Genomic DNA, 24,096 nt, shown 5'->3' on the forward strand with positions numbered 1-24,096 from the left:
CCTACCAGCATCACCTCAGTCTTATCTGGATTGAGCTTCAGCCAGCTAGCTCTCATAAAGTTGCCCCAATCTCCTCCCGGTGACAGCTGGTGATATTTGAGTTCTCTTTATCTACAGAAAGACAAGTCAGTCCTTTGTGAGGCTACTTTTAACATAAAAAAAGCCTTGAGGCTCAGAATATAGTCCCTTAAAGGTCTGATAGATAAGAACTCCCTCCCACCCAGAAATAGACAAACCAAGGCCAGCCAATTTATCTGGCTGGGGCATCGGAATATGGAAGTTTCTGTCTTTTATTACCCTGTGGGATGCCTTTGCATTAAACAGTGTCTTTACATTTTCTGCCTTACCACAAAACAGGCAACTCCTATTGTCATTTAAACAAAACTCCCACATAAAATATTTTAGAAAATGATGGGATTTTGAGAGTCACCACTGCTACTCAGCTACATCCACATTCAAGCCCTCGCTGCTGTCTGTGACAGTACACCTTTGTCCCAGTCACTGCTGTCTCTGAAATAGTACTAAGCAGCGTTACTCCCTGGCTATGCTTGCAGGTAAGCTGTGTTCAGCACCTGTCCAGCTACACCTGCTGCTCACACCCCTTTCCCAGTAACAGGAAAGTTTTGTGGATTTTGAGACCGGAGTTGTATGAAGTGTCATTGTAGCAATGTCAGTTCTAGGACGTTAGAAAGACAAGGTGGGTGAGGTAATATCATTTATTGGACTAGCTTCTGTTGGTGAGAGAGACAAGTCTTCTGAGCTACATAGAGCTCTTCTTCAGGTCTGGGAAAAAGGTACGCCCAGCATCCCAGCAAAATGCAAGGTAGAACAGATTGTTTAGCACATATTGTAAGGGACCATTCAAGGTAGAGTGGCCTATTAACACTTCTGCAGTCATAGGACAAAAAGAGTGGGTTAGCAGGTTACAGATTGTTGTAATAAAACATAAATCTAGTGTCTCTGTTCAGCCATGATTTTTAGTGTCTAGCAGAGTTATGAATTTAAGCTCCCAGGACAGAGCACAGGAGAGCATGCTTTGAGGAAAAATCAATTTTACATTCGCACCAGAGCAATAGACGAGGGGTAACATTTTCACTAGGGACAGATGTTTAAAGGTATTTTGGCCCCTAAATATGCATGTAAGTGCCTTGTGGGATTTTCAAAAGCCCCAAGGCATCTAATTTCCATGGATTTCATTGACTTTCAAAAAGACTTAGGCTCCTGAGCCCTTACATCACTTGAAAATGGGACTTAGGCACCTAAGTCATTTCCCTCAGGTTTTTTCTTTAAGTCCTCTGGTGTTTAGTTGCCAAGTAAGGAGCAAACTAAGTCCAACCTGCATTTTGGAGATGGGAGGAGGTGCACTGCATGAGCAGTTGTGCAGAAAACTATTCATCCATAACAGGAGCATGATCACTGACCAGAGCATGCCCACTAGCTGACCATGCCCTCCCCCCAGCAGAGCCATCCCTTGGCAAATCAGGGTGACCGCTCTGGGCCACATGCTTCAGTGTGCGTGTGTCGTGCGAGGCCAGCCCTGAGGGAGGTGGGTTTAGGGATGCCTCATATTTATTTTTCTTCCTTGGCATCGCGGGCGGTCTCTGGCAGCAGGGACCACAGCCCGCCCCGCTGCGCCCCACCGGCTCCCAGCATCGCCCGCCGCTGCACCAACAGCGTCCTAGCACTGCCAAAACATGCCAGTGCCAGGCTGACCCCATCCACTGTCCTTCTGCCCCGGACCCCTCCCTTTTCCGGGACCTGCCAGCACAGGGGGCTCCCTCACCCCAGCACAGGTGCCACCCTGTAACTCTCCATCGTCCCTTGCCCCCCCAGCACTAGTGTCCCCTCCCTACACCAGATTTCACCTGTATAAAAAATGTTAGGGGGAACCCATACAGGCTGATTGGTCCTGGGCCCCGCACCCTCCCAGGGACGGCCTTGACCCCCAGTACCATCATCCAGATACCTGCCAATGCACAAAGAGAATCGGTCCCTGCCCACTCAGGGCTGCCAGCATTAGCACCATCCTCCTATGCTCAACAAGGGCCGGGGGGCAAATTCTGGCTACCTTGGAGCAGAAGCACCAGTGAGGATGGGGCTCCTAGCACCTTCTCCTTTGCCTCCATGGTGCCCTCAGGCAATTTGTCTTTTAACACTTTATTCCCGGGCTAGTAACTTTTCTGCCTGGAGTTTCACTGTGCTTCCTACACAGCCTGAACACACCCTCTTTCTCACCAGGACATTTACAGCCACATTATGCAGTAACTCTTGGTCCTTCACAGCCAACACCCCAGGATTTGGTACTGGCAGAATTTGGTTTCACCAATTGTCTTTCATCCTCAGGGGGTCCCCACTTCTATTACATTGCTGGCCAGTATGAAGCACTGGCCCTTCCCTTCCTCACAAGACACACTCTTTACAGAACCCTAAATCATCAAGCAACAGAAGATGGATTTCTACCACCAAGTTGTTACAGTGGGGCTCGTAACAGCCATACAGTTAAGATTGAAACTAGCTTACTGTTTAACAGCTGGTTATTCCGAGTGTCCTACAATCCACATGGTTTCTTACATTACCTTGAAAATCACTTGGCAGCTTTCTGGGAATGAGTATGGTGCACATGAGTTGCTCTGGCCCACCAGAGTTAGTTGTTCTGATTTCAATGGGAGTTAGGCGCTTAAATACTTCTGAAGATCTGGACCTCTCTACCTCCATTCTGTAGCAGCTCCTTTTGGAAGTTTGGCCACAGAACACAGCATGTGTCACCAGGCTGGCTGCTTGCCAAATGCTCCCTCATGGCCAGAGATCACTCTGCATGGGGTCTGCCTCAGTTTCCCCCTGCAAGGGGCTTCCTAAATAAACACCCCCAGACCCAGAAGCTTTCATGAATTCAATGAAAACATCCCTCCTTCGTGTTTCATTTGTTAATTTAAAGTTTAAAAATAAACACAAACATTTTTTTCTCCCCCGCCTTAAACTGGACACATCTCTGGTGTCCCAGGGTCCTTCCTCCCTTAATTGGCTATTCTCAGACCTTCCTACCTCAAGCAACTCCCCTACAGGAACTTTTTTCACTCTCTACAGCTTCCTGAACATTCCCACTGCTGTAACTTCCTGTTGCTCCTTATAAGAGAATCAGCTCCTCCCTACCTAGCTGGATCTACTAATTAAACCCCAGCCATAGCTCATCCCAGATGTGGCAAGCAGGGCTAATTTATAGAATCATAGAAGATTAGGGTTGGAAGAGACCTCAGGAGTTCATCTAGTCCAACCCCCTGCTCAAAGCAGGACCGACCCCAACTAAATCATCCCAGCCACGGCTTTGTCCAGCCAGACCTTAAAAATCTCTAAGGATGGAGATTACACCACCTCCTTATGTAAACCCATTCCAGTGCTTCACCACCTGCCAGGTGAAATAGTTTTTCTTAATATCCAACCAAGACCTCCCCACTGCAACTTGAGACAATTACTCCCTGTTCTGTCATCTGCCACCACTGAGAACAGCAGAGCTCCATCCTCTTTGGAACCCCCCTTCAGGTAGCTGAAGGCTGCTATCAAATCCCCCCTCACTCTTCTCTTCTGCAGACTAAATAAACCCAGTTCCCTCAGCCTCTCCTCAAAAGTCATGTGCCCCAGCCCACTAACAATTTTCGTTGCCCTCCACTGGACTCTCTCCAATTTGTCCACATCATTTCTGTAATGGGGGCCCCAAAACTGGAAGCAGTACTCCAGGTGTGGCCTCACCAGTGCTGAATAGAGGGGAATAATCACTTCCCTCGATCTGCTGGCAATGCTCCTACTAATGCATCCCCGTATGCTGTTAGCCTTCTTGGCAACAAGGGCACACTGCTGACTCATATCCAGCTTCTCGCCCACTGTAATTCCCAGATCCTTTTCTGCATAACTGCTGCTTAGCCAGTCGGTCCCCAGCCTGTATCAGTGCATGGGATTCTTCTGTCCTAAGTGCCGGACTCTGCACTTGTCCTTGTTGAACCTCATCAGATTTCTTTTGGCCCAATCCTCCAAGGTCACTCTGGACCCTATCCCTACCCTCCAGTGTATCTACCTCTCCCCCCAGCTTAATATCATCCATGAACTTGCTGAGGGTGCAATCCATCCCATCATCTAGATAATTAATGAAGATGTTGAACAAAATCGCTGATCACTACCCATTGAGCCCAAAGATTTAGCCAGTTTTCTATCCATCTTATAGTCCATTCATCCAATCCATACTTCTTTAATTGTACAGGGGCTGGCCAGGTCCAGACCTCCGGCCCTTCAAGGCACAGGCCACCCCACCACTGTATGGTTTAAGAGCCGACAGTTCAAATTGCTCTAAAAGCTACATATATACTCAGATTATTTTGAGAATTGCTATGCCTTGTCAGAGCCAGGGATAGAGTGAGTGGTGCCAGTCTGAGATCAGTTGGCCCAGTGGTTCTTCAGGCACAGCCCCCTCAATAAGGAGCTGAGTTTAATATTCAAATTGCTCTAAAACCCATGTGTACAGGGAGATTATCTTGAAAACTGGTAGGTCACAAGAGAGGCTGATGTAGATCTTTGATCTCTAGATCAAAGTTGAGGTCATTTGGTCAAGGGATTCCCAAATTACAGCCCATTTACACGGAGCTGGCCATACCACTTTCAGATTCTTACAGCTTTTTTGATGCAGTGCTACGGAAAATTCACACCCCAACCTTAACCTCAGCACTAAGGTTTTTGGGCAGTGAATAATCAATAGAGTTCCTATGCTACAGACTGTCTTCCTTAGACCCTAGTAATTGCCACTTTCAGTCTCTAGGTGGCTCTGTAGGTAAGGATGCCCTTGTAATGGAGAACTACTGAAAACAGCCATTGCTCCCACTGGTGCTTAGCGTATCCATAGGTTGATGGGATATCAGCTTTTGTACATATTAGTGGAGGAAAAAATAGCATTTTCTGTCCTCAGGATTTCTTTTCCCACCAGGTTTCTGTCAAATCCACTTCTTACCAAACAGTGCTGTAATAACCATAGTAGCATCTGGTAGTGGGATTAGCCTCTCTCCTGCTATCTCTCTCCTGCTATCGCTGGAACTGGGAGCTCCATTAACATTGCAGATTTTAGCATAAATTGGCCATCAGGATTAATGAAGCATTTAATAACGGAATCATAAACATTATCGATGGAAAAGGTCTGTTAGAGCTTAACTCTGTGACTCAACTGCACATCCTTGGATGATCTCACAAGTGCAACCACAGGGCCCAATTCTCCTCTTATGGTGGTGTAAATCAGGAGTAACTACACAAACCAATGGAGTGACACTGGTGCAGAACTGCATTCAGGGTGAAATTCACTCCTGTGCACTGGGCCAAGGGGACTTAGGCTGTGGATAGGCCTGGTCCTGACCCTGTGCTGAGGTGAAATTCATGCTCAGTGAAGAAAAGGAAGGGCCTCCACCTGTCAAGATGTGAGGTCTTGGTAAACTGTGGCACGATAAATGCCACAGATATTCTAGCAAAGCCCTTCTTAGATGCACATTCCAACACAAGACCCACTCCCTACCCCTCCCACACACACACTCTTCACCCCCACCACTATATTCTCAGGGCCAGATCTTTCAATCCTTCTTCCTTGACTCCAGTGGTAATTTTGCCTGAAAAAGGACTGACTGCAGGATTTGGCCCACAGAAGGCGACCAAAGAATCTGCCTTTGTAATGGCTTTCTAGAACTGAGGACAAAGATAAATAAGAGAACTTTATCGCCCATTTAGAATGGTTTGTAAGAGACAGTTTGGGTTTTAGGATTTGCTTCTTGCTGAATGAGCATTTTTCTTTGCATTAGCCACACAGCAGACAAAGTGTTAGGAACGGTGGAGGCAGTGCTGCCTTACCTGCAGTTATCTTGCCTTTTCTTAACATGGAAAATTAATCCGTTAAAGTGGATAAATATTAATAGCTTCTTGGCCCAGAACCCAAAAGGGGCAGAAGAGGAATTTGCCTCTTGCTGTTTTTCAGAAAGCTTTGAGAGGCAGTCTTAGCACAATGTAGTCACTGCCCCCTCTTCCCACCCTCCAACAATACTACTGGCTGGTTCTGATGTTCATCCTCTGGGATTTTACAGCAGAAGGAAGGGAGGCTTCCTGTGTCTCTCCCTGAGGACAGTGGAAAATGAAGTTAGACCTGGGCTCGCACAGTATTTTAGTCCTTTCACACACAATTTGGTGCTGGCGAAAGGTGCCAAATTGCAGAGCCAACCTAAGGGGCTTGTGGATCCTAGGGCTATCCCTCTGCCCTATCCCATCCCAAGTGTGAAGGAACTGTGCCGTGTAGTGTAAAGGAGAGAATCTCTTCTCTCAAGCTTCTTCCCCTTTTCCTCGCAAAGTGCTCTGATCATGTAACCCAGTAGCTAGGGATGAAAGCTTGCCACAGACTTTTCGTTTGAAGATCACAGGTTACCCTGGACTCCTCTACACACCCAGGACTGGTCCATTGGCTCAGAACACCATCGCCACAGGTCCCTCAATTCTAGAGCGAATATCCGAGTAGCTCTTGGGGGCTGTGGCGTCCCAGCTGCCCCTGATGACATGAGGTGGCTGCAAGCCAAGCCCTCTCCCAGATCGTGTGGTAGCTGGCTGCACAAAGGGGCAGCTAAGCAGTGAATTAAGTACAGGACTGAGACCAGGGGTTCTCCTGCATTCTCAGCCTGGCTCCGACACCAACTTCCTCTTATCGAGATAACTTAATCTCTCTGCCTTAGCTCCCCTGTTTGTTAAATTGGGGTAACAACAGGTAACTATCTTGCAGGATGTGTCGGGATGATTAAGTACCTACGGCAACATTTTGGGACTCTGATCCTACATCACTTAGGCATTTTTGAACATTTTTACCCTTAACATTTGTATATTGCTATATATCCGGGGTGAAATACTGCCCCGACTGAAGTCACTGAGAGTTTTGCAATAGGCCAGGATTTCACCTTAGGTATATGGCAAAATTCCTGAATGAGCACAAAGCCCTCCAGTAGCTAGAAACCAGCAGGCTCCCAGAGTCCTGCCTTCTTTGGATAACTGTCTCTTACAAAACTTTCTGCAATGTTGGTGACTACATATAGTGGCCAGGACAAACAGTTAGGTTCCATGTCTGCAGCAGGAAGCTGGGGTAACCTTGTGATTTCCACCATGACCACCCACAACACAAACACTCTACATGTCAGAAGCCAGTTAAGTTGGAAGTTCACCCCAAAGAATCCTCTCTCTAACACTTCTGCAAATCCTCCATCCTGCTCTTTGTACTGGGGTTAAACCACGGTTGCACTGGGGATCAGGGCAGCACAAAAACTTTTCACCAACTCACCCCCAAACTGCTCTGGCTAGCTTTGTCAAATCCACACTCCTGGAAGGAATTTATTTATCCACAAAAAAGGTAGAGCATAGGTTGCAGCAGTGCAAGTTTCTCTTACACCACACCACCAATGTGCCTCCATTAATCTGGAGAGACCACCTTTAAAGCCGTACAGTCTTTATGGCCCATTCCATCCTCAGCTTCTCAACTGAGTCTGCTGACTAGGGTTTTGTAATATGGGCATCTTTCTCTGAGAAACTGGAGCTGTCAACTCAATTCACACAGGCCACTAGAGCTATCAGATGGGAACCAGTTTTCAGTTGTTCCAAAAATACAAGCTTTGCCTGGATTTGAACCATTGACCTAGAGATAAAGGCTGCCCCACCGCCAGTCCCCGAGTCATCCTGTCCTTTTGGCACACTGGAGTTGGATAGGATGTGAATTCACTTTCTTGTTGTGCTCTCAATCCTGTTCCAGAGACACAGCAGTAAAGAAAACAAGAATCAATAGCAACATCTGTCCAAGAGTTAAAAGAGAATGGTGGAAAAATAGATACCAGCTACTAATACCTCAGGTAAACTCACATTTGATCCTACTGTATTGGAGCTACAGAATTCCCTTCTGTCCCATCACCATTCAGTCACAGTTTATCATTCTAGTGGCATTTCTTGGGCTCTATGTGTATTTCCATCTGTCCAAAAGCAAGACACTTGAGGCAAACTTGTTTCCTCTTTGATTGCTTTATAAGGGCAATGTCTTTGGTTTTAAACTTCCTGATCTTGTCCGATGTTATAATGACCCACAGGAAACAGCCCTATCTCTTGCTGTCATGTTCCAGAGCCTATCACTGAATCCCCACAAGTTCAGATATCGGGGGTGCATTGACCATCAGTTCCTCGTAACGGTGTAGGAACAGCTGTAGTCGGGAGATATAGGAGTCCTCGTTGTATGGAAGCTTCTTCTTTTTCAGGTACTGGGAGACTATGGGCTTGATCTAAGAGGGAAAGGTAGTATTAAAATAGCACAGTAAATTCTAATGATGATGACTTACATTTGTACAGGTCTTTCCTCCAGAGAGATCATTAAGTCCTTTGAAAACTATGCATGTAGGAATCATGTCGCTTACTGCCAAAACGTAGCCAACTCTGGGGTGGAATGTGAAAACTGCTTAACAGTAGCTAAAACTACACAATGGCTTAACTCAGGGAATGAAGATGATTAAGTATCCAACTCGAGCAGCAAAGGGAATTTAGATGAGTTGGAATAAGGGCAGGATATTGAGGCTGATACCCTTCTCTTGTCAAAAGGGCCAGATGACCACAAATGCTCACTACTTTGATTTTGCACCTCATCTGAAAGCTAGGGTCTCCGACATCCTTCCCTCATACCACCCTGGGGCACTGGTTCAATATTGGCACAGAGGGAAGAGTGCCACCTACTGAATTACCAACATTGCCTTTTGCAGCACCTGAAGGTTTGTTCGATTGTTTCCCCAAGCCTGACCTTGCTTATCTTGTGAGATCTGACAAGGACACTGCCTTGAACTGGTATCACAGTAGCACCATGTCTTTATTGTTACTAACACCAGATGTATACATGGGACTGTAAAATTAGTAAATGGTGTCAAACACAGTGTAGAGATGGGCCTGGACTAGGGTGACCAGATGTCCTGATTTTATAGGGACAGTCCCGATTTTGGGGGCTTTTTCGTATATAGGCACCTATTAACCCCCACCTCCTGTCCCAATTTTTTACACTTGCTGTCTGGTCACCCTATCCTGGACTGCAAAGTATAGATCCAGATCTCAGCTTTCCCAAAATTTCAGGGTGTTTGGATCTAGGGTTTTGGCTGGAGCCTACATCTGATACACTGCAAGTGGACAAATAAACACAATACAGGTCAACCATAGCAGGTGTATGATGAAGATAACTGGAATTATTCACAGATTAGGTGGGGGCCTGAAAAGCTTTCCCAGAAGGAGAGGGGGGACTTTGCTAAACACTTACTGGAAGGCTGTTACAATAATAAAGAACAAAGTCAAGAATGGAGGAAGGACACAACGGAAGAAGGCTGGAGAGAAGACTGAGTAGAATGTGGGGAGGAAGAAGTGGAGTGGGAGGAAATGAGGTAGAGATCTAGTTAGAGTTGGAGTTATGGAGTGTTCTGAAAATGGGAAGGAGTCTAAAATTAATGAGGAAGAAGAGGGTAAGCCAGTGCAAAGAGAGGAACACGGAAGCATGGTCAGATATGCAGGATAGGGAAAGAGGCTTAGCACCTCTATTTTAGTTAACTGGAAGGGGGAAAACACACAGACTTATCTCCTCATTACCTCTTCCCATGCTCATCAATCTTCTCTGTGCTACATGGCACTCCCACTCCTGTCCTGCTCCTTCCACACACCTTCTAGACATGCCCTCCGTTTATCTCTTACCTTCAGGCACATGTTGTCAGAGAGGTTTGGGAAAAGGTGATGCTCCACATGGCAGTTGATGATTGAGTGCCCAAAGGACCAGTCCAGCAGGGCATTCCGGGGCAGATTCAGAACTCCAAGGCTCATCAGGTGAATCCGCTTGGGCTTCTTATCAGCGGAGAACATCGGGAGGCCAATGTGCTACAAGACAAAACACGAAGACTACAACATCTCTGCCTATAGCGGGCAGTTAGGGAGCGGGGCTTCCTGAGGACAAGGGTGGAATCCAGCTGTGTCAGGTCAGGGCAAAATAGTGGCAGTTTCTCAAACTCCTCATCCTTTTCTGTACATGATCTTGTGAGTCTCCTTCTTTATGGGCATGATGAGTCCTCATAAAAGGTAACAGGCTAGTGCCATCAACTGGAATTCTCTAGTTTCCCACTCACTACTTACGGGTCAAGCACGGTGTGGAAGCATTCACACACTGCTCCCCACACATTATCCCAGGGCCACCCATTCATGGCAAATAGAAAAGAAGCCAGAGTCCAATTACACCACAGTAGCTTGGAAACCCCAGCAGCTTCAGAGGGGTTATCTGCATAAATGTGACCAGAATCTGGCCATCTGTATGCATTTCATCCCTAGGACTGTCAAGACTGATCTATCAATGAATCCCCAATGTGCAAGGACCACCCACTTTTGTGGTTTTATGCTCATTCCATCTTTCCCAAATGTACCTGGATTTTAAAGTAACATCTTCTCTTAGTGTGAGAAGGGGCCAGTTCTGATCTCATTTATACCTGTAAGAAACTGGATAAATTCCAGTGAAATCAGTAGATTTGTTCCATTTTTACACCACTGTAATTAAGATCATAATCCAGCCTTCTGTGTTCATTCTGTCTCAACTTTCTGCACACTGCTAACTGACATCAGTCTCCTCAACATTTTGGGCCTGAGTCTAATCTGATATGAAATCAGTGCCACTGGATCAGAATCAGGTTGTTTGTCTTAAGTTTATAGATGCTTCAATTGCCAAAGTCAAAGTGAGAGCTATTTAATTAATACAGGGAGCTTTGCTTTGTTTTGCTTCCAAGGAATTTGGTACAAGCTGGAGTTTGCGACCTCTACCTGGAAGATGTTAACATGGATGTAGGGGTGGGCAAGGAGAGATCGTGTGATCAACATGCAGATGAGGGCAGACCACACTGATTGGAACCCTGAGACATTGACCAGGAGCCAGTAATGGGAGTAGAGACCAAGAAACATGCAGCCGAGTGTCCGGAGAGCTGTTTTCAACTCAACATCCTTCAACAAACCTATGAAAGAAAGAACAGACAATGTGTAGGGAAACAGTCAATCCCTCCCCACATCTTCCAAGTTATGCAGCTGGGGAATAATGGTGTAGTTCTTATATTCCAAATCCCAGGAGAGGCACTGGTCAGTTACTATGTACAAATTCCAGGAGCAGCTGATCCCAGACCCACTTCAACACCTAAGGTTCCACTGGCTTTCAGAAAACTTTTTGAACAGTGTCACCAAGGGAGCTGTAGGACATGGATTTGTTTCTGGTTTAACCTGATTATTGTTCTAGTCCTGAGATAATTTATGGGTCAGATACTGAAGACCTTACTAAGCTTCAGCAGTCCTTAGTTGGATGAAATTCCCCACTGAAGTCAATAGGCGTTTGCTTGAGAAAGGACCAAGTAAAAATTAAAGTAGCACTCACCCAAGCGAGTAAGTCTCATTGACCGAATGCTAGAGCTACTCTGTAACGTGAGTTAGGGTTGCAGAATCAGGGCTTAAATAATGACCTCAGAATTTGGTCCTATATGATTTTTCTGCAAGCAATTAGCAGCTGTTCACTACCTATGGTTGTGTGTCAGTCTCCTGAAAGACTGAACAGCTTCCATATACTATGAACGTTGTATTTCCCCAGTTATCATCCAGTCTCTTCTTCCACTGTCTGCACCTCCTTATCCCATTCTTCCCACTGAGACCATCTTCTTACACTCCCTAGCACTGACACCAGTACGCTTCAAATATTTTCCATTCCTTTCTTTCATTATATTCCAGTCTAGCATGCCCCTCACCAACCCTACATATATCTGAGTAAGGACAACAGGATCTGGCCTGGGTAAGTGCTTCAGTGTTTGTATAGTGCTTTGAAGATCTGAAGAAGTATATACATGTAACCCTTCTGCCCGTCAGAGTTGGCAGCAACAAGGGCCGGGTTCAATATCTAGGGGATTCATTCCAATAACACAATGCAAACCAGCTCGAGGCCCCACCCAGTGACCTGGGACAAATATATACCACCCCCGCTGGGTGCCTCCAAGAGGCAATACTTCCCCTCTGGCAAGCACATAGTCTGAGTGTAGCAAAAAGCCTTTTAATAACAGAGAGAAACAATGTGGCATTATGTTGGGGAAACACCACCACCAACATTCGTAACACCACCCATGAGCAAAAAAACCCACCCCAAGCAAATTGGGGCATGCCCTTTCCCTTTGGTTCTTGAGTCCAGCAACCCCAAATCACCCAAAGTCCCAAAAGTCTCTGTCCCTGGTCAGGGCAGCCCCAGAGTTCGAAAGTTTATCTGCAGAGCTTTACCTCACAACCTGGGTAGAGATGGGTGGTGGGGGAGAGAGGTAAGGGGCACCTTACATAATCTGAAGCTGACCGCCCCACAGCTCCATAGGCCTTCGCTCCGCTCTGCCAGCCGCCCCACAAAGTGCTCCACCAGCTGGTCCACAAACTGCTCCGCTCCGCATCCCACCAGCAGCTCCCGCCATCCTATGAACTGCTCCACCAGCCTGTCCACAAGGCACTCCAGCCATCCCACAAACCGCTCCACAATATATCTTCAGGCTCCCCCACTACTTAACACAACGCTCAGTGATTTCAGCTCTTAGTCAGTTCAGCTCTTTAGTGAATTCAGCTTGTAGTAAGGGAGCCTCAGTGCTGGTGCACCATTAGCCCAAAGTGAGCTCAGCAGCCTGTAACTAGACTCCTAATAGAATCAAAATTAGCTCTGATATTCCACAGTGGAGAGAGGAGGAAGTGCAATTAGCATGTAAGGCCCTCACCCAGGGGCCCATGCCACCAAATATTAATACTTATCCCCAGCCTCTCTCAATTCACAGAGTTTTGGAACCCATGACCCTTGCCTAGCGAGTGCTACTTAGTTGATTGTGAGTCCCTCCATCATAACAAAAGGCCAAGTACAGTTCCAAGCACAGTTCCCATAATCAGGGTAATAACAATTTATTCTTCCTGCCCCAATAACAAAGACACTGGGGATCCCACAGCAGCCAAAGTGACTATTTGGGCAGCTATGGCCTCATTCTAGGCAGGGTGGGTGTGCCTATGCAAATGAGATACGCCTCTGAAGTTCTTTTCCACAACTTGCCACACCTCACCACCAGATGTCAGGGTGGAGCTCATCCTGACACTGCTTACACACAAATCTGGATCCTATTGTCCTTATCTAGGCAAAATACCTGCTGAAGTCAATGGGTCTGAGAATGGACTGAATTAAAAATAAATAAGGATTTCAGGCATTTGGCCCATTGACTTCAATGTGAGATTTGCCTAAGGTCTTCAGTATTTGATCCAATATATTTAAATATTGAGTTTTTGTGAGTGTATTCCATTCTGAATGTAAAATCTGCTTCTCAAAAGGGTCCCTATTGTGCCAGTTTAAGAATCAAGAAGCCCTGCAGATGGTTGTGGCGAATGGCTTAGTTTTGAGCAGATAGCCCAAAGGACTTCTCCTGCTCCTTCCTACTGTCTGTTATACACACTTGTCCTGTCTCATCCTAACTTAGATTGTAAGATGTTCAGGCAAGAGACTGCATTGGTACAGCTCCTAGTACCATCAGGCCTTTAACCTGACTGGAGCTTCCATAATGCTGATAATTGTATTTATCTTTTGGGGCCCTTACAAATTAGTTTAATTTTTAGTTTATAAAAACCTTTAGGTTTTAAACAATACCTATAGAAGAAAAATATCTCAGAGGAAAGCTACATACCAAGTGCCACTAGCGGGGTTAAAACAGGTATAGCAATGGGTGCAATGAACATGTAGACATATCGGTTCAAGAAAGGAATCTTCCAAGTACTGGAATCGCCTAGTCTGATAACATTAGTGTAACCGTGGTGGAGTTTCACATGGTTGTAGTATGCCTGCTCTGCTGTGAAAGCTGAGCAAACCTGGAAGAGAAAGAAAAGAGAAGTAAATGCAGAACAGCGTGCATGCAAGGATCAGAACATGGCAGGTACACAGCATTGTCTCACTGGGATGATCCCACCACAGAGGTTCACACTCAAAGCCTTGTTATTGTCATGCACTAGGATAAGAGGACTAATATGATATAACTACACCCGAGAAATACATCTGTTGTCTGCACCACATATGCCTTAAAATGCTATTGAAGCTGCATGATACAAGCATGGTAGATAATTTCTGGAGTTACACAAAGATATGTACTTTACAGCTGAGGACAGTACTAATCTCTAAGGTCATTTCTATGATAAGAACATTCCAGTTACACAAAGAGTTATTCAAGTTTACTGATTATCAGAGACAGGCTTTAGCCATGAAATCTGAGTACCTCCTATATAAACGTACACACAGGAGCATTCTCCCACATTGGTTACATACCTCGAGGAAGAATATGGCCCAAACTTTCCCCCAAGACTTGGACTCCGTCAAGGCATTGTGGCTGGCCAAGTGGCTTCCTTTCACTGTTATAGTGTGGTGTACTATGCCCAAGATGAAGATGCCCAACAGGAAGGGAAGGGCATTGTCTGAACGCAGACACAGGAACCCTAGAGATAGAAAGAAAAACCTTGGAGCTATTAAGCCTTCTAGATAGTTAAGATCAGACCAGTATAATGGCCAAGGCAAGATCCATGGGGGACTGCTTTCCCCATAAGAACTACAGCTGTCCTGGGCAAATGAGATCTCATTCTGAAGGAGTCTCCATTTTCCTTCTTCTCACCAAAGTAAAGTGGAAATCCAGGTACCCAGTTCAGATACAATGGGGATGGGGGCCATAAAAGCACCTAGCTAGATTGACAGATGAAAGTCTATGGGACAGGGAAGTGTTCATGTAGTCTCCTGGACTGTCAGTGTCAGATGAAAAGGGTATGATGAAGGCTTTCTTTGTGCTGACTATCCAACTCGATTTTCCCCCCAAGTTTAAGGGCAAATTCTTATGTAGTCAGAGTGCCCTGCACACACCAGGGGATTCTTGCACTCCTCCAGTCTCCCCACCCAGCTCCCTGAGTGTTACTCTCCCATCCCTCTCTATTTCAGGGACTCCCAGCAACTCTCCACCCCCCTCATGCCATAGGCTCTGTGTCCCCCCAGCCTCCCTCCTGAGTCCCCATTCTTCCCCTGCCCCCACCCCCACAAAGACTGCGTGCGCACCTTGTGGGTGTCTAGTCATCAGCTCAAGATAAACATGACTAAAACACAATTCCTAACTCCCCCCTCCCCACTGCTAAGCCCTCCTCTCTCTTTCTTTTATCAACCACCGTGGACAACACCATCATCCAGGCCCATAATCATGGGCGGCGCATAGGCTGGGGAAGGCTGCACCTCCCCAAACAGCCCGATGTGGCCACACCTACACTCCTCCCCAAAGCCCAGGCAGGCTGGTCCTTTTCAGGGAAGCAGCGTGCTGGGGCTAGGGCGGCTGGGACTTGGGGTGGCTAGGGCCGCCCACCCGTCCTGTGCTCGGGGGCAGGGGGGCCTATATGCCGCCCACCCGTCCTGTGCCTGGGGGGGCGCCACTCACCTGGCACTGAGGGACTCCGGTGGGGGAAGGGGACAGGTCCTCAGGTGAGAGGACGGGGCTGGCTGGGGGCTAGCCTCCCTCAGCCGGCGATTCATAACCTGGGCATCACCTTCAACCTGAACCTCTCTCTGATCCTCACATCCAGGCTACATCTAAATCTTCTCCCGCCAACATAGCTACTGCCTCTCACAGAAGTGGAGTTATTAAGTCAACGGGAGAGAGCTCTCTCATAAGCTTAGAGCGTCTTCACCAGACACACTACAGTGGCACAGCTGCATCGGTGCCTCTGGGCTGATGCAAGTTTGTAGTGTAGGCCTGCAAAAGGAATCAGCAAGATTTAGATACAGCCTAGATGTGAGGATCAGAGAGAACACATATTTCAAAGGACCACTGAAGGTGAAGTGGCCAGTTAATACCTCTCCTGTCATAAAAGCATGAGAAAATGGAGGAGTAGTGGGTTATAATTGTTGTAATAAGCCATAAATCCAGTGTCTTTATTCACTCCATGATTTTTAGTGTCTAGCAAAGTTATGAATTTAAGCTCCCAGGCTCATCTTGTGAAGGCGTTGTGCAGGTTTCCAACAGAAGGTGTTACGTCTGCCCAACCGGAAAGCTCCATTGACATCAGACTGACTATTGTGGGACTATAAAGAGGACAAAAGACATTTGTTTTTTTGTCCCTCTCTTCATGAACAGGAGTCATGCAAGTGGATTTTTCCTGTCAGCTGAGCTTGCAGCTCAGAGCGGAAGGGAAGAGGGAGATAAAAACCCCTAACAAGAATGAACTGGATCTCTATGATGATTGGATTCTAAGGGGCAAGGTTTACTAGGCACAAGCAAGGCATCCCATGATGCCTACAAATAACTCCAGAACGGTTAGGCTGTTGGTGCTGAAACACTGCCCATCATGCTGACCAATACTCTCATTGTTCACTTGTACCCCTCCCCCACACGTCTATATCCATCTGCTGTCTCTTGTCTCTTATCTTATATTTTGATTGTGAACTCCTTGGAGCAAGGACCATCTTTTTGCTCTGTATTTGCACAATGCCTAGCACAATGGGGCTCTGGTCCATGACTGGAGCTCCTAAGTGCTACAGTAATACAAACAATAATTCCCCATTTTCCCTCCATGCCCCCTTTTCCTCATTCCACCCTATACTCCCCTATTCCCCCCATGCCAGAGGATCTGTTTGCTCCCCATTTCCCCCATGCCAGGGTCCCCCATTCTCCCCCCACTCCATCAGGGGTCCCTACATCTTAATCTGCATCTCCAGCTCCACCCAACTGCACTCAAGGAAGCTTCCTTCCTGAGAGTTCCCTTCATCTCTCTTTCCCCACTCCTACCTCAATGCCCTCTGTCACGCTGCTTAGGATGCTTTGGCCAACACCAAACTCCCATTCGTTCCTTATTCAAAACACTTCAGAGAAGCTACCTAATTCTTGCACTTTCTAGCTACGATCGCACCGTATGTCTCCTTGTTTGTACCTGATTATATTCTGAGACTCTAAGCTCTTTGGGGCAGGGACCTGTTATTTGCTTGGCACAGCAGCTCCCCTATTGCACAGTGAGGTACTCTACAAGGATCTGTAAGTCCCGAGAGTCTTAATTAGTTCATACTCTGGCCAATTCCCATAGAAATCAATGAGAGTTTACCTAAATAAGGGCGGCAAGCCCTCCATACAGGGCCAAATACTTACCCTGTATTTACCGGTTCCTCAGGCAAAATACCCGCTGAGCTAAATCCTGAAGGGTGCCGAGTATACATAATTAAAACTCCCAATGACATCGAGGGGTGTTACAGGTGCTCAGCCCCTCCCAGAATTTGGCCAAAGGGGAATTTTGCCTGAGTAAGGACTTCCAGATGTACAGTAGTACAATACAACGAGACAGATACAATGAGAGCAGCAGCTTCAGCACCCTACCAGTCCCTCAACCCTGAGCTGAAGTGAGTGGGTTAGAGGTGTAACATTATTGACTTCAAGAGGATACATTTGGCTTATGCTGTTTAGATGCAGAATTAAGCGCAGGCTGCTGTCTTCATAATTCCATCCCAATGCAACACTTCCAGGAGAGGACACCTCACTAGCTTCCAAGCTGATTTAGGGGCCTGTGGAAGGAGTGCGAACACTGTCTGTAGGGTGTAGAAGCTCTCCAATATAACTGGGACAAACCTGGAAATACCTGTCCCAGGATGAATGGAGAACCACCAGCCACAGGACAGTGTGACACCTATGCTTGCAACTGGTTGCTTCTCGTACCCTTTATTCATAGCAGAAATTAATGCTCACTGGCTGCCAGATGACAAACGAGGGACTGCATTGGCAAGTCTTGCACATCCTGAGAGAAGCCACAAGACCAGCTCAGCCTGTTGTTAAAAGTACATCTCTCCTACATCACACTCATCATCAGAACCAAAAGAAGTCACTCATATCAATACAATAACAAAGCTTCCATGGCAGGGCTGAGCTCCTTGGACAGACAGCTGGGACAGACGGAGCTAGTATTGAATGGCAGCCCAGCAGTGCTGAACAAGGAAGGTTTCCCCAAATGCACATCTTTGCTTCACAGGGTTAAACCAGAGGCGACAGAGGCACTGAAAAGGCTGCTGCCTCGGCATCCCACTTACCTGAAGCTCACCTGTACACTTAATTCGCATCCACAGGAATAATTACAAGCTGCATCAGCTCCTTAAGCCTGAGCACAGGTACTGAAACGATGCTGAACACAGTTCAGCTCTACTGTGTTCAGGTTCTAATGCTGCACCCATCACCACAGTATCTGAGGCCCCTTTTGCCTGGCGCTACACTTGCAGTTAACTGCATTCAGCACTGGTTCAGCTGTGCCCACTGCTGACCCCAATTGTCACCAACAGCTAATTGTGTTCATATAACGCAGATCTCGGACACCATCCCCCGTGGCAGTTCCCATGGGGCAGTATGGGAAGTAGGGCTCTGGGACACGGGAGCAGGACTTGGAGGTTCCTTTCACCCTGTTAGCCGCAACATCTAAGTGGTTAATAACCAGCTGAGCTATCAAGCCTACTAACACAAAGGGAATACAATTCCCTGTTAATGTGTAATGAGAAAGCAATAAGGAGACACAGGGGCCCTTCCCTTCCTTCCCTTAGTTGACACAAACCTTCCCACTTTTACCTGCAGGAAGGATGAGGAAATTCAGGGCAATGATACAGTCATCTATGCCATGTCTCTCCCACCAGCTGCTTCTCTTCACCACCTGCTGCACCAGCTCAGAGAGCTCCCCCATCAGGGCTTCCTCACGTCTCCCCTCCTCAGGTGGCTCCACTTCCTCCTTGGCACCTCTTTGAAAGACCCTTGGCATCTCTTCTCCTCTGGAGGTGTTTCCATCTCCATCCAGGACTGGATGATTTAAGGTGGGCCCTGGATCCTGTCCTTTCGGAGTCACTTCCTGCTCGGGGGGACCCGCTCTGCTGATGCCAGTCTGCATCTGTTGTGTTGGATCTGCAGTCTCTTGATTTGGTGTGTCCCCTTGCCCCAGTTTCTCACCTTTCTCCTGGGCATTTCTTCCTTCTCCTGGGGGTTCTGGCTGTTCCACTCCGTGGTTTAGGGAAGAACCTTTTTGCAGTAGCTCTATCCTGGCTGCTCCTGCCTCACTTGGCGGTTTTCCCTTCTGTCTCTCTTGGTACAGGTCCTGATTCTCCATCAGCATCTCCTGCCATGGCTCCATCCCCCTGCAGAGCACAAGACACCGCAGAGTGATCCAACGTCCCAGTACCTCTGCAGGATCAGATAACAAATGAGCCTGTCCCGGGAAGGGCAGAGGCAGCAGAGAAATGCAGCTGGCCTTGGCAGAAGTGCCAGAGTGTGCAATCTGAAATGCTTGCAGACTGCTAATCTCAAATTGCTTAGTGCTAGTAATGTGAAGCTGGCTTTAGTCCCATCCCTAGACTCTGCCCCTTTCTCACCCTCCTCTGATTCTTCCACGCCCTTTCTGACTCTCTCCCCCTCATGGTGCTGCTGTGTCTGTTGCCCTTGGCTCTCTCTGTCATGAAGAATAGCTTGTACAGGCAGGCAGGCACTCTGCTGCTCTCACCAGAGCCAAAGGACGTGGGAAGGGCAGCAATATTAAAAAAACAACAACATTACTGCTCCTATAGAGGAGCACACAGCTGTGCTGGAGGCAAGAAGAGGGAGAACAAAGAGAGCAGAGAGAGACACAGAACAGCTGGAGGAAACCTTGTATGCATGCCAAGCATCCTAGTTAGGAGGAACAGTTCCTATCCTAGAGCAAGATACCCATCATATTCCCACTGTCTCTCCCTAAAGCTTCTTTAGCCCGAGGGATTTTAAAGGAGTTAAAAGGTGTGCTCCTATTTTTCTCTCCAAATCTTGCTACATATAGGTACCACATACAAGCAGGATTAGGAGGGAAAACAAGGGGCAGGGAGGGGAAAGAGTTAGCAGCAGCATTATCCCATTTCTATAAGGAGCCATCAGCATAATATCTGGGAGTTTGTAGCACATGGAATGTCCATGGGAAGGAGGGAGAGGGGGAGGCAAGGAGACAAGAGGTAGGAAAAAGAGAATGTAATAAGAGATGGCTAGAAAGACAGGCAGTAGAAATGGTAAAGGTGGAGAAATCCACTGGTGGAAACTACTGAGAGAAACACCAGCAGTTTGTATATAGGCCAGAGGATATTGTTTCATTTACTCCCAAGAGAAGAGGAGCAAGAGCAAGCACAGAGGGTATTGGGTGGATCTGTTGTTTCAGTCTCAACAGCCTTTAATGAGCCGATTAAGAGAAGTCAGGGGTGAGGGACAGAATCAGGGTTACAAAGAGACACAGCCAGATGGGTGCAGAGGGGTTACAGTACCAGAGATCAGGCGCCAGGGAACATGTGCACATTCTCTTGCTCTCTCTTTCTAGTTTGCTCTCTCCTCTCCTGTAAATTGAGAGATTGAGGCTGTGGGGTTTTGCATGGCTACAAACTATAGCAGGGGTCTCCTGTAAAAGACTTGTTCTTTGGGGATACTATTCTCCCTTCTTGCTGGGGACTTCATCCAGTCCATTTGGGACCCATAAGGAACATCTCCTTTGCGGTCCGTAACAGCAGCACCTGCACATGTTGCACCATTAATTAAGCTAGACCCCCCCCCCCAGACGAAGAGGAGAGAGATCACAGGAACCCCCTAGGAAGGTGAAGAGACCTTGGATTTCACAGTGGGTTGAAACAACTGATTGGCGGGGCACAGAATGTTGCCAGTAAACACATGCCTAAGGTTCTATCTTACAGCCCTTCTCCAAAGCCAATGCACTGGCACAACATCATGACTGTGGAGTAGGTGCCACCCCCTAAAGGGTTAATCAGCTCTCAGAACTTGCTACATAAGAGTCTCCTGCCCCCAGGCCACTGCTCAGCCAACAAGCATTATTTGGATGTAGTGATGCCTGTATAATTAATACCCTCGTGGGGGTGGATTTCTGGAAAAACCAGTCTCCACTTTGAGAATGATCTAGGTTCCTCGCCTGTTCCTGCCGTTGAACTGAGTTTCTAAACAAAACATCTATTTATCTCTCTAATGTCTTGTCCACGTTGGGGATTTGGCCCAGTGGCATTGGTATGTAGCTGATGTAGCTCCTCCAGCACATATCTTTGGTGTAGAAAAGGGAGGTTGCTATGAGCCATGACTTGCACCTGTGCAGTTTACCCCGTTTCAAGCAGGGGTAAACTTCACTGATGCCAACTGTGACTTACATTGGCTTTGCCTGCTTACACTAGGGGTTTGCACTAGTGCAGCTACACGGATGGCTAAAACCCCTAGTGCAGACAAAGCCCAATTCACCTCCAGACTTTTATTATTGCTTCAACCACAACAGTGTAGCACAGCCGTATCCTTAACTATGGCTCTTCTTTTTGCATACTACATTTTTAATATTATTATTTGTATAACCACAGTGCCTAGGGGCCTCAGACATGGACCAGGACCTGTGTGCTGGGCACTGTACAAACACATAAAAGAACCCTGCTTGACTGCCTGCTAGCTAAGGAGCAGACTGTAGAAGGAGACAGATCAAGAAACACATTCCACTTTCTGTTTCATGGAGACTTTATGTTTGTTCCTTCTTAGTGTGTTGTTTTCTTCAATCTAAAATAAAAGTCACTTAGACTGAAAGGTACAGCTGGTAAAAAGAAACCTGGTTCATAAGTATCTGTATGTGTAAAAATATAGAGTTTAGTTCACTCTGATTCACAGGTTCACAGTGGTAGTTATTCACTGTGCATGGAAAGAACAGCAGCACAAAGGACAGGGTTGATAGTATTTTAAAGAAGAGAGGAAGAAAAAGAGAAGAAAAAAGTAAAGAAACAGGCCTCTTTCAGCAGAGTCTGACTTGTGCTCTGAAGAAGTTACACCAGCTGTAGCCCCCGTAAGGAGCATTGAGCTTTGCTAAGCAAATGATTTATAGCCAAGAGGGAAAAAGTACTATGTTTATATCAGAAGTTGGCTCAAAGTCATTTCCTCTCCCGAAGGACCTCATGGCAACACAATATTAGGTGACACTGAATGTAACGAGTTCATTAAATGATTAGATTTTTATTCCCATAGCAAACAAGTCTTGGCTGAAAGATCATTTCCTAAACCATAAATGACACTGAAACAGCATCTGAAGTTACAGCAAATTTAAAATACTCTAACTCTACATTGTATGACTCTGGAGATACATTTGAACAGCTGAGAGATCATTTTGAACATGGACTCATTAGCAACATCCCGTGAAGCAAATTACTAAATGCAGCATGTGGAGTTGACATATCTTATGCAAGGACATTGGGTGAAATTCAGCCAAGTACGGAAAAGCTGCACACGACCTTCTAAACGCCTTATGTCCCCATTAAGAGCTTAAGTGGTGTGTTGGTCTTGTCTAGATTCTCTACATTTAGTCAAATTCCACCCATTATGATTATTTTAGAAAGTACTGCACTCAGCATGGAAAGGAACAAACGTCCACAGCCATTCAGGCTGTCCTCATTGGCTTACATTTGCAGATTCCATCTACAAAGTCATCCCACACAAAGCCCCAGAAAAATCACCCACTGAAAACAGTATATAAAGCAGATCACTTTTTTCCCGCACCATCATCAAAGAGACAGAGAGATTTAAGACATTTCAGTGCCGGTCCACTTTCACAGCTAAGACATATGGAGAGAGCACGTGAGAAAATGACAGTGGGGAAGCTAGCAGTGTCTTCATCAACACTAGGTTTTCAAATGCAGCACCAGACAAAGGAATATAATAACCAATACGCCCTTGAGGCATCAGTTTGCGGTGCAGTGATTTTGGGGATATTTTTTGGAGACGGACAGTGGGAGAACAGCAGTGGTGAGCAGAGTAACTGTGACAGTAAATTTAACTGTTGGTCCCAGTTGAAAAGGTCCTGCTCATCCGAACAGCTGTAGGACTGAGGTGCTAAATTCTGACTGATCAAGAGTTATCTGGGTCAGGTGATCCAGTGTAGGAATTATGTATTGAACATAGCTCCGAGTTCAAATCAAGATGGGCATGTTACAAAAGGGACTGAGACTAAACTGTAGATGTAGACTGAGGAAACGATTCTAAAACTTTGGAAAGTTAGACCAGTGCCTGACACACTGTGGGATGCTGTGAATCAATGACTCAAAGAGCTCAAACATTAATTGTTAATCCCTGTTCATCCTAATGAGTGGATCACACCTATTCGATGCGTTTCCAAAGCAGAGGGCTGAGTGTAAATATGCAGCTGTTATCAAATGGCAGTGGATCACTACTGATACGTAGATCTTCACCCTATTCCTGTAGCTCAGGACTTGTTTTTAGATGTTAGCAGGAGATAAGGTGAGTGAGGTAATATCTTTTATTGGACCAACTTCTGTTGGTAAGAGAGACACGCTTTCGAGCTTGAGAAAGAGCTCTGGCCAAGTGCAAAAGCGTGTCTCTCTCACCAACAGAAGTTGGTCCAATAAAAGATACTACCACACTCATCTTGTCTCTCGAATATCCAGGGACCAACACGGCTACAACACTGCATATAGCATATAGGAAAGAAATTCGCCAAGATTAAGATTAGACTCATGTTTACCAGCAGGTGGCACTGGATAGTGAAACTAAGCTAGTACTTTGTCATTAACACAATAAAAGGGTTATTCCAATATAACAAGAAAAGGAGTACTTGTGGCACCTTAGAGACTAACAAGGTCTCTAAGGTGCCACAAGTACTCCTTTTCTTTTTGCGAATACAGACTAACACGGCTGCTACTCTAAATCCAATATAACAGGTTACCCTATTGTATATCTAGGTGCACCAGTGTTTTTTTCAGCACTTCATAGACCAGATATTGCCAGGGCTAACAAGCGCCATGTATAATCTGGACAATGTCCTGCTTACTTGCTAACTGACCATTTATTATTTACATTACAGGAGTGCTGAAAGACCTCAATCAATATATGGGTCCCACTGGGCTAGATGCTAGGGAAGTTCGGTGCTCAATTATTTTTGAGGATCTAGGTCTAAGTGGCTGCTCAGTCAAACAGAAAATCTGTG

At 46.4% G+C, this 24,096-nt stretch overlaps 1 protein-coding gene across 1 annotated transcript; it reads right to left on the minus strand.

Annotated features, from left to right (window-relative positions):
- Window positions 1–702: 702 nt before the first annotated feature.
- FADS6 (fatty acid desaturase 6) lies at window positions 703–19,544 on the minus strand. Its single transcript, XM_073310628.2, has 6 exons — window positions 18,693–19,544; window positions 14,396–14,562; window positions 13,764–13,944; window positions 10,861–11,048; window positions 9,754–9,933; window positions 703–8,315 (listed from the first exon to the last, which is right to left on the minus strand). Exons 1-6 carry the CDS (start codon window positions 19,243–19,245, stop codon window positions 8,166–8,168), a joined length of 1,419 nt encoding a protein of 472 aa, XP_073166729.2. The 5' UTR covers window positions 19,246–19,544; the 3' UTR covers window positions 703–8,165.
- Window positions 19,545–24,096: the final 4,552 nt, after the last annotated feature.

Source organism: Lepidochelys kempii, chromosome 14 (assembly GCF_965140285.1).
Source record: "Lepidochelys kempii isolate rLepKem1 chromosome 14, rLepKem1.hap1, whole genome shotgun sequence".
NCBI lineage: Eukaryota > Metazoa > Chordata > Testudines > Cheloniidae > Lepidochelys > Lepidochelys kempii.